General features: G+C 37.6%; 1 protein-coding gene across 2 annotated transcripts in view; it reads left to right on the top strand.

Annotated features, from left to right (window-relative positions):
- Positions 1–18,177, top strand: part of VWA8 (von Willebrand factor A domain containing 8) — a 381,245-nt gene that overhangs the window by 141,464 nt on the left and 221,604 nt on the right. For both annotated transcript variants that reach the window (XM_066237778.1, XM_066237777.1), the window contains exons 15-19: positions 677–845; positions 1,975–2,052; positions 7,633–7,748; positions 13,447–13,553; positions 17,124–17,230. In XM_066237778.1, the coding sequence (XP_066093875.1) occupies positions 677–845; positions 1,975–2,052; positions 7,633–7,748; positions 13,447–13,553; positions 17,124–17,230 (577 nt within the window). The remainder of the gene's footprint in view (positions 1–676; positions 846–1,974; positions 2,053–7,632; positions 7,749–13,446; positions 13,554–17,123; positions 17,231–18,177) is intronic.

The following is an 18,177-nucleotide window of genomic DNA, read 5'->3' as shown; positions in this document are numbered from 1 at the left end:
GACCTTGGGCTCAAACCAGCAACCTTGGGCTCAAGCCAGCAACCATGGGGTCATGTCTATGATTCCCACGCTCAGGCCAGTGACCCCGCGCTCTAGCTGGTGAGCCTGCGCTAAAGCCGGCGACCTTGGGGTTTCGAACCTGGGTTCTCTGTGTCCTAGTTTGATGCTCTGTCCATTGCGCCATTGCCTGGTCAGGTGCCAATTCAAATTTAAATTTAATCTAACCCCCATGTGGCTTAAATTTTCTGTATTCTGGAAAGTCTCCTTATATTGAATCATATTTCTTTGTCTAAGATTGAAATATAGTGAATTCCTTGCAAGATGAGATTTTGAGGGTACTGAAGATGAACTGGATGGGATTTTGTTTTAAGGGACTCTGGGGAAAATTTATTCTAGGTGCAATAGCATATCCAAAGCAATCCTTTGTGCCAGGGATGGAGTTTGACCAGTGGATATGGTACATCTTATTTTAGCAGTAGGTGATTCATTTTTGTTTTGTTTTAATCCTAGGTTCTTAGCATGTTCTGACTTTTTTTTTCAAAGTCTGTTCTTTGGATAATAGCTTTGATTATATCAGCAGCATGGAATTATAGACTTATATTGTCTAGGCTTTAGCTACAGTGACCTAATTTCTAACATAAAAGGTTATGTTATTTAATTTTTTTTTCTCTTTTAGATCCATTTTTCCTGTCCACCCCTCCTTCAGAATTATCGCCTTGGCAGAGCCCCCTGTTATTGGAAGCACAACACAGCAGTGGCTGGGGCCAGAATTCCTAACCATGTTCTTTTTCCATTACATGAAACCACTGGTCAAAAGTGAAGAAATCCAAGTGATTAAGGAAATGGTAAGAGTGAGGCCAGCACTACCCTGTTGCCTTCACTTTTTCTCTTTTTAAGATACTCTGACTTCTCCTGGAGTACAATTGGACATGTATGACTTCTTCTCCCCACTTACTCCCAACTTTCCTCATATAATGGTTCTCAAACAGTAGCATTTTACACAATCATCTGGAGGGGTTGGTAGAAATATAGATTGCCAAGTCAGTAATAGGTCTGGGATATGGAACAGAAGCACATGAGCATTTGTATTTCTTATTTTTTATTATTATTATTATTTTCCAAGTGAGAGGAGGGGAGATAGACAGACTGCCACATGTGCCCTGACAGGAACCACCCGGCAAGCCCTGTCTGGGGCTGATGCTCTGCCCATCTGGGGCCATGCTTGCAACTGAGCTGTTTTTAGCACCTGAGGTGGAAGCTCCATGGAGCCATCCTTAGCACCTGGGGCCAATATGCTTGAACAGTTGAGCCATCATTCTGGGAGGGGAAGAAAGAGAGAAGAGGGAAGGAGATGGGAGGGGTAGAGACGCAGATGGTCGCTTCTCCTGTGTGCCCTGACTGGGAATCGAACCCGGGCATCCCTGTGCTGGGCCGACGCTCTACCACTGCAACCCAGCCAGGGCCTAAACTTAATTTCTAAAAAAAATGATCAACAACAGAGAGGGGATAATCAAAAAAAGAAAAAAAGAGGATACCTTATGTGACTTAGTAGACAGATATAAGATTACTACTAAATGAAGGAGTTTAGTTTCAGTAAGAAAATGCCTGGAGTTTAAGAAATCATGCTGAAGCTAGCAGAAAGGGCATGATCATACATGAAAGTTGTCGTAGGCATGCTACATGCCAGCTTTGGAGTTAGCAGCCCCTTTCGGTCCTCTGCTGGTGATAGAATTGTAAATGGAAAAGAGAGGCTTGGTCTTAGTTACCTGATTCTTAAGGAGAAAGAGGGGGTGAGTCTAAGTGTTTACTGAGAAGATGAATAAGGAAATTTATCCATAGATTAAACATGTAAGCTATAATCAGGGTTTTTCTAAAAGTGTATTTTTAATATTATTTACTAAATAGCCATAATTTCTGATTTATTGATTAGCTATCCTAATTCATCTGTCTTTCCTTGATTCTCTTCAAAAACAGGTCCCAAATATACCTCAGGAAGCCGTGGACAAACTGTTATCATTCACACACAAACTCAGAGAGACACAGGATCCAACAGTAAGTCTGGACTTTCTACAGGCTGCTGCTTTTGTTTTTAGGTCTGGTGATACAAAATGTATTTTTAAGCTGGCATTTTTATTCCTGTGTTACGCTTTGTCCTAGGCATATGTTTTATTCTTTCAGTGATTTTAACATTTCTTCTAGTGCCTCCTGGCTGATATCACAGAAGACAGCTTTAGTCTAGAGGCACACTTAGGACTTCTGAGGCCCTTCTGTCTCCTGTGCTGAGCAATGTCATCTATTGTTATGGTCTCAAGTACCACCTCCACAAAAACACCTGCATTTTATCTTCAGCCTCTAACTTCTCTTTTATGATTGCTTCTTTATTTCTACAATAATTGTATTTCTATGCTGGGTTCATATATTGGAAGCGTCTAGGGCAGTCACTGTCTAACTCCGAGTCTCAGTGTTCTTATCTGTAAAATGGGAATGGTGCCACTTACCTCATAAGGACACTGAGATGATGGGATATGGAAGTAAATAATCTTTCTCCTTTAAATTTACTTATTCCTTTTTTAATTTTCTGACTTTGTCAATAACCTGTCTACCAAAGCACCGAAATTAGAAACCTTGACATCACTGTTGACTCCTTGCTTTCCCGCTATTTCTACCTAACCGGAAAGCAAATCTCATCAGTTTAGCATCTTGATGTTTCATCTTTTACCTATTGTCTGTCCTATTGTCAGTAATTATCCTAGTATTACATTTCATAATCTATCTCCTAGAATATTGTTATTTCCTCTTGTCTGCACTCTACCAGTAATCCATTCCTCTTGTGGCCCTCTATAACTTTCCTGTGGCTGTTATAACAAATGACCATAAATTGGTAGTTTATGACTAAAGTTTTCTTTCTTACATCACAGAGGAAGAATCCATTCATTCCATGCCTCTTCCAGTTTCTAGTGGCTGCTGACATTCCTTGACTCGTGGCCTGTCACTTTAGTCTCTGCCTCCATCTTCACATCGTCTTCTTTTCTGTGTGTCCGTGACGAGTCTTCTCTGCCTCCCTCTCATAAGGAGACATATGACTGCATTTAGTAGCCGTCCAGGTAATCCAGGATAATCTCCACATCTCAGAAATCTTTCATGTTATCTGCAGAGTCAGCTTTGCCGTATGCAGTCAAGTCCACAGGTGCCAGGAATTAGGATGTGAGTATCTTTGGGGGACCGTTTTCTAGCTGTCACAGGAGACCTCGTCTCCAGTTACTTCCCCCTTCCTCAGCTATGCCATTCTACGTGTTGTTTCTTGGACACACTGGTGGCAGCCTTGGGGCCCTGTCTCTTGGTGTTGCCTCTGCCACAGTTGTTCCTGCAAAGCAACCCCAGGTTTGCTCCCTCGCGGCTTTGGGTTTGTTCCACGGCTCCTTCTGAGGGAGGCTTTCCTGAAGCACTCTGTGTAGACCCACAAATCCTCCCCATTTTTTTCCTTTCTCCCATTGTAAGGCTGTTCATATGGCTGGTTACACTGTGACATACTATGTGTTTTACTCATTTTTTATTGTTCATTTTCCTCACTCGGATTTTAGTCCTGGGATGACGAGGATTTATTTGTATGGTCCCTGCTGTGTCCCTCGCATCTGGAACTTTGCCTACTGTATAGCAGGTGTTCAGTTTATCTACTAAATAATGATGAATGAATCTTCCTTATTGTCCCAAGAGTGAGCATCCCTAAGTTCATTTCCTAAGTCCTTCACCTTCTTTAAAACTGTAAGAGATGGACTCTCCTGTGTGTGGACCAATGGGCAGCCTGCTAAGCGTGCCTGCCAGGTTCCCTCTCACCCTGGCTTTGGTTCCAGCCTCATCTCCTGCAGCCTCTCTTGAAGCCCCCTCAGCTCCACCACGTGTTGCTTTGTGCTGTTTTTTAAGCCCAGCACTTAACCCCACTATCTCTGCCTTAGATAGTACCAGGGATGTGCTTTCTCTCTGTTCCCTTGCACCCAGGTTCCCTGTTCTGTCAGAAGTGACCTCTGTGTCCAATCTGCTTCTACAACATCTGGCAGATTCTTCTCATGTTGACCTATTGTAGCTGTATCACAGTGTATTTTTATCCCCCCAATTAGAATTTTAACTACTAGAAGCCAAGTCTTGTTCATTCTTTTATTCCATTTCCCAGTCTGGTGCCTAATGCATGATAGACACTTAAATGTTTGATGAATGAATGAATAAAATAATTAATGAATAGATTGTCTCTAGAGTTTTATCTCTAAGAGCATGTTACAGTTTTGTAAAAGTAATAACTCTTTAAGAGGAATGAGAGAAAAATTATTTTAACTAATTTTGGTTGGAATCTTTATATGTTTAAGCTAAAGTACTATTATTAATCATGCTAATATGAAAAGTCCGTAAGGTGTGCTCTTAAACTGCATAACCAGGGTAACTAAGGGAATGTGCTCATATCCTTGGTTGCTTTTGTTACAAGACAAAACTGCAGTTAAATGTTTGATATTATAAATATTAAATATATTAGAGACTTTTCAGTTAAAATACACTCTCAGTTTTTAATGGCTAAGGTGAGAACAGATAACCAAACCCTTTATTCAATACTAAAGTGGCTGAATGCAATGGTTTGTTCTGATTTTTTTTAACACTGGATGTCACTGCAAAGCATTCTGATATTTACTGAGGGCAATGGTATTTTTCAAATTCTTGAGAAATCCTACTGACCACTAGAATGAAACGTGCTTGACCAGGCGGTGGCGCAGTGAATAGAGCGTTGGACTGGAACACAGAGTACCCAGGTTCCAGACCCCGAGGTTGCCGGCTTGAGCATGGGCTCATCTGATTTGAGCAAAGCTCACCAGCTTGGACCCAAGGTCACTGGCTTGAGCAAGAGGTTACTCGGTCTGCTGAAGGCTTGCGGTCAAGGCACATATGAAAAAGTAATCAATGAACAACTAAGCAACAAAGAATTGATGCTTCTCATCTCTCTCCATCCTGTCTATCTGTCCCTATCTGTCCCTCTCTCTGTCTCTCTCTGTGTCATACATACATACATAAATGGAATGAAATGTGAAGCCTGAACTGTGTCATGCTTGGAATGAGATTAGAATGTTGTAATCTAGAAAGTTACCATATGCTTTAATAGGACCCTTGTCCTGAAATCTCTCTGGTTGTTGTCATTCGTTAAACTTTTCCACGGTCCCAGGTATTAGAGAGGGAATTGCTGAGTCATATTTAACTTCTGATACTTTTGATCATATTGGCTAAAATAGTCTTATCCTCACCTTCCTTCTTTCTCATATTCATCAATTGGATGGATATGTTTCAAGTCCTTTGAAACATTTGCTGATCCCTTCCCTCCATTCTTTTGCCAGTAACCCTCTTGTAGGACTTTACTTTTTTGTAGGGCAGATTCTTGTCTCAGCTCTGTCTATCCTTCAACTATATACTTTACATACTGCTGCCAGATTTATCTTTCTGAAATCATGTTACTCTGTTGCACATAAGAAAGCCTTACTGCTTTTAGGAGCCAGGCCAAACTCCTCAAAGTGTCAGTCACAGCTCTTTGTTATTTGGGAGCAGGGCTGTTTCCTCATGTTCTGTGTGTATTTCTGTTCCTTTTGCATTCAAACCTTTGTAATCGCATTTCTTTTTCCCACTTGAACATTTTAAGCCCCTCAGCTGTTGTCAAAGGCTCTACTTATTTTGGCATTAAATTACATGCGATTTTACATCGCAATTTTTCTTGCTTGTGTTTAAATATTACCTCCATGTCTAGTATGCAAATTTGTTGGAAACAAGGATGAACGAATGTTTGCTTATAAATGAGTTCTTTGAAACTTAGAATGCATTTTTAATGGGAAAAAGGATATGTCATAGATGGTGGTCACGCTCCCAACCTAGTCCCAAAGAGCCATTTGACCCATGTCATAGCTGAAGTAGAGTACTAACAGCAGACCAGCATTTCATAGAGTCGTTAAATAACATGAGGAAGGAGAAACCAACTCATTCTTTTTTCTTTGGGACATACAGAAGTGACCTTAAGTGAAATGTTGAAACAAGCGAATATGCAGAATGCCTTTTGCATCCTCCCACTGTCCATTTTGAACCCTTTGTTAATGTCAGAGTCCCCTTCGGTGTTCTCCCAGGTGCTCAGGGCTACTATATTGCTCTTATCACACTCTCTGCGACATTTCATCCTGGCCTGTTCTGCCCTCCCAAAAAGCCAGTGGCTTCAAAAGTTCTTCTTTCCTCTGGTTTTCAGTGAAAAACCTTTTTCTCCTGATGCTACTGATCTAAATTAGTAATTAGGCCAGTAATAATCTGATTGATTAAATTCATTCTAATGTATAGGTAACATCCTTTTCCTCTGTTAGATTTATTTTTCATTTTGAAGAGACTGACTTTAAATAATAATTACTGGTATTTGTTGCATACCCGTTGTGTCTGATCTATGCTAAGTGCTTTAGAATAATATTCTAATTTAATCCTCATAACAACCTTAAAGATGAAGGCGTTATTATTGCTGTTTTAAAGATGAGGAGACTGCCATTTGAAGAGTAAAAAATTTCTAAAGGCACAAAGCTCATAAGCCTGGTTTGTCTGATTTCAAAGCTTATACACTTTACCGTAACATTATGCTTCCAGCCAAGATAATTTTGGGGAAGTATAAGAAAACAAGTAAAATTTTTCTGACAGTAGGGGAATGATTCTGAACAGCAAGTTGCCACCCAGGTGATAAACTCGTTGACTTCTCTATGGTGAACAGCCTAAATTAAATTGCCCATAGCTCTTTTTCAGTGTTACAGAAGCCATAGATTTAATTAAAGCTCTAAGTATTTTCAGGATATCTTAACAGTTCAACTTTGTATAAATAGAAAAAATAAAAATGTAGTTGTACATAAGGGCTATTTTTAAGTTGACTGCAATGTTTTATTTATCTATTATGTCATATCCTTCCTCCATCCAACCTTTCCATCCCCTAAAAGACATGTATCTACAGTATTTAGTACAATGAAAACATTTTAATTGAATTTAATTGATAACACTTTTTATAGATTTAACAAACTATTGTCATAAATATTTAAAATGTTAATTGGTTTCTGTTAATTTTTTTTTTTTTTTTGTATTTTTCTGAAGTGAGAAACAGAAAGGCAGAGAGATAGACTCCCACATGCACCCGACCGGGATCCACCCAGCATGTCCACTAGGGGGTGATGCTCTGCCCATCTGGGGCGTTACTCCTTTGCAACCGGAGCCATTCTGAGGCAGAGGCCATGGAGCCATCCTCAGCACCCAGGCCAACTTTGCTCCAGTGGAGCCCTGGCTGTGGGAGGGGAGGAGAGAGATAGAGAGAAAGGAGAGGGGGAAGGGTGGAGAAGTAGATGGGTACCTCTTCTGTGTGCCCTGGCGAGGAATCGAACCCAGGACTTCCACAAGCTTGACCGACGCTCTACCACTGAGCAAACTAGCCAGGGCCTTTTTGTTAATTTTTATTTGTAATTCACTAACAGTACCTATTTGTTTTAAGTCCGGCCTTGTCCTTCAGGATTATTGAATTCTGCTATGAGACCCATCTAAAGGGACTTGAAGCAAGTTGAAACAAGACTCTTAATAGGCTATTTTGCCGTTTAATAGGCACAGTCATTGGCAGCCTCACTTTCTACCAGACAGCTGCTGCGGATTTCTCGGCGGCTGTCACACTACCCTAATGAAAATCTTCACAGTGCTGTCACTAAAGCCTGCCTTTCCAGGTAACCGCACTCTCCTGTCTCACTGAATTCAGCTTCTGCGTCTTTGCTAAAATAGTAACATAAGCTTAATTGCTAGTCTGGAAAAAGTATGGGTGTGAATATGTAGCTGTTTTGTCCTTGTGTTCATTTTTCACAACATACTTATTTAGGCATAACAACAATTTCAAGAAGTATTTTATAGACAAGAAGTCGTCTTACGTTACTGGCTCAAGCCACATAGTGGTAAATAAATAAAAGAGCATTTGGAATTTGCACGTCAGGTTCATGTGTTTTCTGACTTCGTGTTGTTAGCCATCACACTTCGAGCTTCCCAAATTTGCACTGAAACTTTCCATGCTTTATAGTACTTCCCTGTGGCCCAAATTAAACAAAATGAACATTTTTTTTCAGTCTATACTATTATTTTTATATCTGTTTGAAAGTGATTATAAAACATTGGCTTGTAGAATTTTCTTATAGAATTGCACTTGGCATGAAACTATAGTATTTAAAAATAATAATAAGATTAATAACAAGATTCAGTAAGCCCAGAGGTTTTTTTAGACTTTTCATAATATCTGGTGCTTCATTCATTCCTTGATGTATAAAAGGACTTAAAAGAGAATCTATTTTCAGTTTGGGAAAATATATAATTGCCCTTTATAAATCTACAGTTTAGTGGACAATTTTACTTGTAGTTAAAGTAAGCTCCTTGTTTTGCAACTTAAATTTGTTCACTCTATGGTGAATCCAGCTAAAATAAGGCTCCTCTCCAGTGTCTTCACAGTAATTCTTTGAATAACTAATAATTATGAGAAATAATAAAATTCTCTTTTAAGTAAAAGAAGATTAGACTTCCAAATGAAATTTAGAAAAAAATACTTTAAGTGTTTATTTTTCAGGGTCATAAACTGAATAAAATATAGACACAGAGGTAGGTTCATTACCTACTCAGTATTTTCTTTGTCAGAACTTGGTTACAGATGTATGTTAACAGAAGTAAATAGACAATGATAACCAATGTAAACCGTTTTGAAACCTAAGGAGAAATCCTTTGGATATATTAGAATAAAATAATCATATTTTACAGACCTTTATATACTCTTTGGTAGTTAAATCAACTTTCAATCTCCTTTATTTAAAAAAGAAAATAAAAATAAATCAAGTAATGTGAATTTATTTAAGAAATCAACAGGAGTGATCAGAATTTATAGAACAAATACATGTTATAATACTAGTGCATAGCGTTAAAGACAAAATGAGCAACTTAAAAATTGTGAGCAGAAAAAAGACACAAGGGAGCAATAATAAATTGACAACTTCAGATAAGCAACAATAGATTCCAGAAGGATTAGATGGTATCCTGAAAATGTTGAGGGAAAATAACCATCATCCCCAGAAGTCTTTGCTTAACTAAATACATTTTTTTTAACTAAACACAATTTTGATAAAGGCTGAGTTTACCATTAAACCAAAAGGTGGTTCTTTGAAAATATCATTAGGTATAGTCCTGTTAAATTTAATTAATATGACAGGGGAAATGCACAAATAAATAATATTAAGAGGGAAAATTTAACAGAACTACAGATAAAATCAATATTTAAAAATCATAAGAAAAAGGACAGTTGTTTAGAATTGTGTATATTACCAAGATTTCTTAAGAAGGAATACAAAAATCAAATAAATTCATAATCATGAAAGAAATCAAATTAGTAATATAATCTCATCAAAAAAACTACTTGTTTGTGGTTTTGTCAAGTTTTATCTAATTGTCAAGAAAAAAATATATATCTCCCTATGTTATACAAACTGTTCCAGAGAATAGAAAAACTTTGAAAACATAGCAGTTCACTTTGAGTCTAGTATAATATTGATGTATAAATTAGCCAAGAAAAATGTATGCAAGGAAAACTATAAATTAAGGAATGTGTGCAGAAATCTTAAATGAAATACTAATAAACCAAATCTAGAAAAAAAAATAAACCAAGAACAATGTGGAACTATCTCAACATGAAGAAGTTATGATTCTTAATTTGTTACATTAACATACTACTGGAAAATTATCATTTTAATCAATGACTAAAAAGTATTTGATAATATCCAGTAGCCAAACCTAAAAACACATGAAAGCAAAAACAAATAAAATTCTTACTGAAACAGGAATATTCTTAATAAGCCATGAATAAACGGGAAACTTCTTAATCTGAATAAAGGAGCATATACCAAAAATTTACAGCAAACATTTTTAGGTGGAATACTTGGCAGATTTATGTTAGAGCTAGGAACAAAACAAAAATATCATCTTTCTGTACTTTTAGCCAGTGCATTTGTCCCAGGTTATAAGATTGGCTACATAGCCTGACCAGGTGGTGGCACAGTGGATAGAGCATTGGACTGGGATGCGGAGAACCCAGGTTCGAGACCCCAAGGTCACCAGCTTGAGCGCAGGCTCATCTGACTTGAGCAAAAAGCTCACCAGCTTGGACCCAAAGTCACTGGCTCGAGCAAGGGGTTACTTGGTCTGCTGAAGGCCCACGGTCAAGGCACATATGAGAAAACAATCAATGAACAACTAAGGTGTCGCAACAAAAAACTGATGATTGATGCTTCTCATCTCTCTCAGTTTCTGTCTGTCTGTCCCTATCTATCCCCCTCTCTGACTCTCTCTCTGTCCCTGTAAAAAAAAAAAAAAAAAAAAAAAGATTGGCTACATAAAAAATTCAAGAGAAACTACATATAAATTATAAGAACAAGTAGAGTTTAGTGAGATTACTTATGTGCCCAAATCAGTAACAGTCCCATGTTTCAGTAATAATCAATGAGGAAGTGTAATGTTTAATAAAAACCCCATTCAAAATAATAGCACAAAGTTTTGAGTACCTAGAAATAAGTCTAATAAATAATATTTAATATTTAATGCTTTCATGGAGAAAAGCTTAAATATTCATGAAACCTCTAAAAGACTTAAATGGGAAGCTATACCATGTTCATGGAAGGAAACATTCAGTATTGTAAGGCTGTTTGTTTTTACCTCAAATTGAGATATAAATATAATTTAGTCAAATAACACCAAGGTTATAATGAATTTGACAAGCTGATCTTAAAATTATCATGGAAATATGAAGGGCCAGTAATAGTCAAGGAAATTTTGAGGAAGATTAAGGAAGTATATTTTCTGTGTCAGATATCAAGATCTGTTATAAAGCTATATTCATCATAACAGTGTGGTATTGGTGCAAAGAAAGACTAACAGACCATTAGAATCAGACCACATGATTATGGGAATTTGGTATATATTAGAGGTGGCTTAATAAATCAGGGTGGAAATGGATGGACTATCAATAAGTGTTTAAAAAATAAAAATACTTTATCTCATACAAAATAGTAAAATCCTGTTATATAACAAAAACACTATAAGCTGCTCTACAACTTATAAATTACAAACTAAGATATGTTGCATAAGATTTATAATCATGAAAGGACTAATAGTCAGGGACTATTAAGTACTAATTAATGATATAAGTTTTAAAATATTCATTTATTTTTTGTGTAAGACAGTGGTAGTCAACCTGGTCCCTACCACCCAGTAGTAGTGAGCGTTCCAGCTTTCATGGTGGGCGGTAGCAGAGCAACCAAAGTATAAATAAAAAGATAGATTTAACTATAGTAAGTTGTTTTATAAAGATTTATTCTGCCAAACTTAGCAAAAATCCAACATAAAGTACTTGGTATGTAATTATTATTATATGCTTTAACTTGCTGTAACTGCTTTATAAATTTTATAATGTAAAGTTACTTGACTACTTTATAAATCATCATTACTGTGGAACCAGTGGGTTGTCAGAAAATTTTACTACTAACAGAGACACAAAAGTGGGCAGTAGGTATAAAAAGGTTGACTACCCCTGGTGTAAGTGTTGACTTCAAACCACCTGATATGTTTAATTCTCCTTGTTTGTTAGGTGGGCCAATATCCTTTGGAGTGTATGTTCTAGGTGTAAATATATTTCAACTTCCATGCTATGCTACTTATGATTATTTAGTAGTGGTGTCTGAGTGTGAGGTTAAAAATAATTCTGAAACATGTTCAATCTCTGTGGGAAACAGTATCACATGGTAAGCAATGTCAGTCTGTTCACTGCTGTTGACAGAGAGGCATACACGCCTTGTTTGCTATCCTTTATTGGCTTTGGAGGGCAACCTAGAAATGTTCCAGTACAGGGGCAATGTGAGGCTATGTTGACAGACACACTGTAGAGATGTAAAGGGTTTCTGGGAATAGCAAACAGGGACTAAACTTGAAAGTGGTCATTCATTGTCAGTCAAGGTGGTCGGACAGGAAGTAATGGAGATACAGTAACAGGGCCTAATGTTACCAGGCCAGATTCTATCATAGTTTGTAGGATACTAGTGAGAAGAAAGTAAGATCAGCTGCCCAGACAGGATTTAGGAAACAAGATAAAAGCCCAGTATTGGATCTGGGAGATAAGGTGAGAACTTGGTTTTGAAGGAAAAGGCAACAGTGTAAGAATTGTGATGAAAGATCAGAGATGAACAATAGGAAGTGTGACTTGATGCTAAACTGATGAAATCCTAACCTGGAGCTATATACAAGGTGGGGCAAAAGTAGATCTACAGTTGTTAGTATACAAAACACAGTTTATTCTTGTGTTGTTGTTTATTAATTATTGCTTATTTTCCATAAAACAAATGTAAACCTACTTTTTCCCAACCATGGAAATCCCCCTATCATAGCCTAGGACCAGAATGAGGTAGTAGGTGGGAGTTAGTGTCAGATATATAGCTTGGAATGTTGCAGAAACAGGAAATCCAGTAGTCCTTTACATGCTTGTCTATTTGCCCTCTCACTCACACCAACATCTCCTTTATTAGAACTTATCCTCAGGGATATGGGAACAATCACAAAATTTAGAGTTATGGAAAACCTAAATTAAAAGTGATATGTTAGTAGTATGTAATTTGGAGCATTGTTACACATCGTGGTTAGTTTATGGTAGTATTGTACAAGTAGCCATGTATTAAAAATCATGGACTCACTTGTGTTCATAAATTCCAGATATGTTATTTGTGTGGGTGGGAAAATGTTTTTATGTTCTAAGCCCATGATGTTCATACAATCTAGTTATAGATTAAGAATATCTCTGATAATCAACAGAGAGTTTGTTGATAAAATACATATAGAATAGATAAACAGGCATAATTTTTAAATGGAAGGAAGAACCAATCTGGATAATATGAAATTTATTTAATAGTTTGTGTTAGAAAGTGAAAGAAACATCATTAATCCACCTCCACTAATTTGAATTTGTGATTGCCAACTTGGAGTAGGTTTCATATTGTTTTATCTATTTAGGAAAATTTCATAAGCTGGTTAAATGATAAATAAGACTTACGAAGGATGCAAAATCCATTTTCAAAAGCAAATTACCTTAACTCTTACCCTGCAAAATTTTGCATTAAATGAATAATACTAATTACAAATGAGTTTTACTTATTAAAGGAGGTTTGATAAATATATACTTCATCATCACATGTACTTAAAGTTTATTTACTATTTATATTTCACATATAGAGATTGAACTTCCTTAATTGGTTGTAATTAGTTTGTGTGTGTACACATGTCAAAAGATACTTAGGAATCACAGAAAGCTTTTACACTAACATTAAATCCTCTCCCCACACCCCACCACACTCCCAGGTTTTTGCCAAGCCTTGCAAGGTCAGCATTAGAAAAAAATCTAGCAGATGCTTCGATTGAAATAAACACTGATAATAATCGAGAACCAGAACTGGAGGATTACAAGTGTAAGTATTTGATTTCTTTTTATTTTAAGTGACATGATAATTATTAAACATTTTTTGTTATTAACTTTCAATAAAAACAGTTTGTTTTTCATTTACTTTGTTTTATTTTAGATCGAAGAAATGAATCTTTAATTTTTTTTTAAAGATTGAGACCCGCTTAAAAGTTAAACATTAGAATATTTCCTTTATTTCCATACCAGGTATAGCCCCCACCATGCCAACCCCTCCCCCTTCTAAGAGTCACATTTGACACAAACATGTTAAAGGCTCTTAGAATTTCTTGTATAAGTGAACTTGTGTGATTTTGTTTAACCTTTTTTGCCAAATGTGTTTCACAGTAGAATCTAAAATTGTTTTCCTTGCACAGTATTTACATTTTGAGGGCCAGCAGTGTCTTATGGGATGTGTTTGGGAAGCTACTGTAGGTTGAGATAGATTAAAATATTATTTGAGTACCATTTCCTGCCTTTTTTTTTTTTTTGTATTTTTCCAAAATGAGAAATGGGGGTGGGGGAGGCAGACAGACAGACTCCCGCATGCACCCTACCAGAATCCACCCAGCACGCCCACCAGGGGGCGATACTCTGCCCATCTGGGGCATTGCTCCGTTGTGGCCGGAGCCATTCTAGTGCCTGAGGTGGAGGCCATGGAGCCATCCTCAGTGCCTGGGGCCAACTTTGCTTCAGGGGAGCCTTGGCTGTGGGAGGGGAAGAGAGAGACAAAGAGAAAGGAGAGGGGAAAGGGTGGAGAAGCAGATGGACGCTTCTCCTGTGTGTCCTCGCTGGGAATCAAACCTGGGACTTGCACACGCAGGGCCAACGCTCCCATTTCCTACCTTCTTAATCTTTAATTTCCACATGTATTGTCATTTGTGTTACTTTTCTCCTGCAGAGCCAGAGTATAATTTTGAATTGGGGGCAGGTTTAATTCTTCCTATCAAAGTTTCTCTTTCTTCATTTAGAGTACCTTCTTTGTGCTTCTATGAGCTGAAGCTCCTACTTTGGGAGCTGGCACATAGAAAGGTTCTCTATTTTTTGAGGTATTTATTACCTGTTTTTTCAAAATATTCAGTGTGTGACCATTCTCCAAAGGGGACTGCTGTGGTTTTCTTTATGGTAGGTGTTTTTAATTGTTGAGGATACAGTGAGGTAAGAATTGATATTAATAAAATAAGATGTCTTTTTTTAATGTAAAATGACAAACTCTGCATACTAATTTATCTGGATATATATATACAAAGCCAGTTCAGAGACAGAATAACTTTGGTACTTTTGGACTCAGTGTTACTTGATTCAATTTTTAAGCATATCCAAAGAAAGACTGCATCATTTAGACGATAGTGTGTTTAGTCTTGGAGACAGACCAATATTAGTGTTTCCCATCTAAGCCTTGTGTAGGGAATAAGGGACCTAAGTCAAGAGACTTATGATTCCTCTGATTCCATTTATCTTTAATGTCATCTCTTTTAAAATTAACTTACTTCACTTTTGTTCAGTGGCCCTGCTCACCAATGCTGATAAGGATTTGGCTTTTTCCATGCAGGTCTTCCTCTAGATCAGCGGTTCTCAAGCGACATTTTTAAAAAAAAAAAATGTATTTCCAATGGCTTTAGGCGACCCCTGTGTTTTGGTCGTTCGACCCCCACCAGGGTCACGACCCACAGGTTGAGAACCGCTGATCTAGATAATTTGCTGATATGACAACCAGTGTATCATGTAGTCCATATGAAAGTTGCAGTTTTCATTGCAATGTAATACTTTACAATTCTGATTTTATATGTTAAAATTTACATATTGATCAGACTCTATGTCCTTTAATAATCTCCTGAGAGTTAGGTTTGTAATCTGCTGTGATGACAAAATCAGGTTTTGAGCCTGATTAGGCTGAGGACTTGACAGATTTACCAAATAATGCCATCCTCTGAGACTTCTTAGCAGATTGTTATCCAGCTTTCTTCCAGGAAACTATAGTATCACCATTCTTACCATGCATTTCTCTTTTCTAGCTTGAAATTTTAACAATAAGCATTGGTTGATTGAATTAAATTGTCATAAATTCCTAACTGTGCTAAATATTTTTATAAACTAAACCATGACTGATACCAGATGTTTCAATTTAAAATTTTGTGTGTCTTCTCAACATAAAAGTATCTATAGTAAATTCCTTGTCTTTTCTTTTATACTTTTATCTTGGGTCTATTTCAGAGACCTGATGGGAGTAAATAAATAATAAATTCTCAGTATGACAGCTTATAGTTCTTTTCCCATACACAGCTTGTAAATAAAAGGAAAATGGTGAGGATTTATTGAGAGGTTCACTGTGCTTTGGCAAATGTGTAGCACTCAGCAGTGATTACACAGGGTGACAGCTTAACTATTTTTAGTTTAGAATTGTTCAGGTACTCCATAGATGCAAGTGTTGCTTTTCCACCTGTCTTTTAAAATGGTTTAGCACAAAAATAGTAATTTTCTTATTCAGAGTAGGGAGGGAAAAGATGGGTCAGTAAAAGATGGGCACTGCAATTGCCTACCTACTTGCTAGGATATTTCCACAGGATGGAATATTATTTGGAGTCCAAGGATTGAATTTATGTGGCAGAAGAAACATCAGTTCTATTTTTAGCTCGACCCATACTAACTGGGAGATTTTAAGCAAATTGTTTATGTTTTTCTTAGCTTCCTCATAATTCTTGTCTTGTTATTAGGGAAATTAAATGAAATGATATGAAAAATAATGAGCTGAAACTTCTCATTTGGGATCTGGCACATAGAAGGTTCTCAGTAAACCATAGCTTCTGTTATTGTGATCATCAGTACTACTACAACTAGTACTGACAGTGTTATTATTACTGGCCTTGGCATAGATTAGTGAACATGTATGCATGGTTACTCTAGGGACTACCCATGAGATATATTCCCTGACTTCAAAAGTGTATTATTTGGGTTCCTGGTGGTCAAAGAGCTCAAATTCCATTCTAGACCAACTCTATGAGACGTTACAATAATAATTATCGCAAAATAATTGTGTAGAACCAGGATGCTTATGTGAAAATACAGGTCTCCTGGACCATCACTGAAAATAGTAATTTGGGAGGTCTGGCATGGGTTGATTGATTTGTATTTTTTGACTAAATATCTGGGGGATTTTCATGTGGGGTTTTTGAATGGTTGGGACCTGACAAATTATATTCAAGGCACTGCAGAACTTTTGAATGTGTATTTTTGGCTTTTATATATGTGACAGTCATTGACCGAATAAGATGATTAAGGTGACTTGACTCAGTTCTTGGTTTTGTTTTTCCCTCTCAGTTTTATCTATATGCTGTTTGTATATACCTTGTTTTAATTAAATTTTATTACATTTTTAAACATTTAAAGCTTTTTGTAGAGCTTTAAGCTTTTTATGTAGTGCTAAAAACACTGTAGTGTTAGTTCTTTTATATGCTAAATTAAAATTCCTTGGTGAGCTCACAAGATATTAAAAGTGCTACATTGCATTCTGTATGGGCTGAACTTGAATTCTCTGAGGACAGAGCTATGAGTAATTCTCCGTCCTGTGTGAAATTTTTAGGTGAAGTAGCATCCGGATCCCTGCGGATTGGAACTGTTAGTGCACCAATCTGTAATGCCCATGAGAAAATGAAAGTGCCCGATGTCCTGTTCTATGACAACATTCAGGTAAGATCCTTGCTTTTCATTCATGGATAAATCACCACTTACATTGTAGTAGTTCATTCTGGTTCAGTGGAAACTTTAATTATTTTTATAATTTGCTAAATTCAGTTTAGATGATGCAAAGTGAAGTGTTGAAACATCTCCCATCAATGCAATGTAATATTGGAAGAGCTGCTGCTATGATTAGAGTATAATAAATTTTATATGTGCATGTATACTATGCTTCCAGTAAATAAAATTAAATTATATTATTAATTTTTTTTTTTTTTTACAAAGACAGAGAGAGAGTCAGAAAGAGGGATAGACAGGGACAGACAGACAGGAATGGAGAGAGATGAGAAGCATCAATCATTAGTTTTTCCTTGTGACACCTTAGTTGTTCATTGATTGCTTTCTCATATGTGCCTTGACTGCAGGCCTTCAGCAGACCGAGTAATCCCTTGCTTGATCCAGCGACCTTGGGTCCAAGCTAGTGAGCTTTTGCTCAAACCAGATGAGCCCGCACTCAAGCTGAGGACCTTGGGGTCTCGAACCCGGGTCCTCCGCGTCCCAGCCTGACACTCTATCCATTGCACCACCGCCTGGTCAGACAAATTATATTATTAAATTTTTTTTTTTGTATTTTTCTGAAGCTGGAAACGGGGAGAGACAGTCAGACAGACTCCCGCATGCGCCCGACCCGGGATCCACCCGGCACGCCCACCAGGGGGCGATGCTCTGCCCCTCCGGGGCATCGCTCTGCCTCGACCAGAGCCACTCTAGCGCCTGGGGCAGAGGCCAAGGAGCCATCCCCAGCGCCCGGGCCATCTTTGTTCCAATGGAGCCTTGGCTGCGGGAGGGGAAGAGAGAGACAGAGAGGAAGGGGGGGTGGTGAAGCAAATGGGCACTTCTCCTATGTGCCCTGGCCGGGAATCGAACCCGGGTCCCCTGCACGCCAGGCTGACGCTCTA

This window comes from Saccopteryx bilineata, chromosome 6, assembly GCF_036850765.1.
Source record: "Saccopteryx bilineata isolate mSacBil1 chromosome 6, mSacBil1_pri_phased_curated, whole genome shotgun sequence".
In the NCBI taxonomy this organism is placed as follows: domain Eukaryota; kingdom Metazoa; phylum Chordata; class Mammalia; order Chiroptera; family Emballonuridae; genus Saccopteryx; species Saccopteryx bilineata.
Note: the sequence above shows the minus strand (reverse complement) of the source record. Positions and strands in the feature narration are given on the sequence as shown.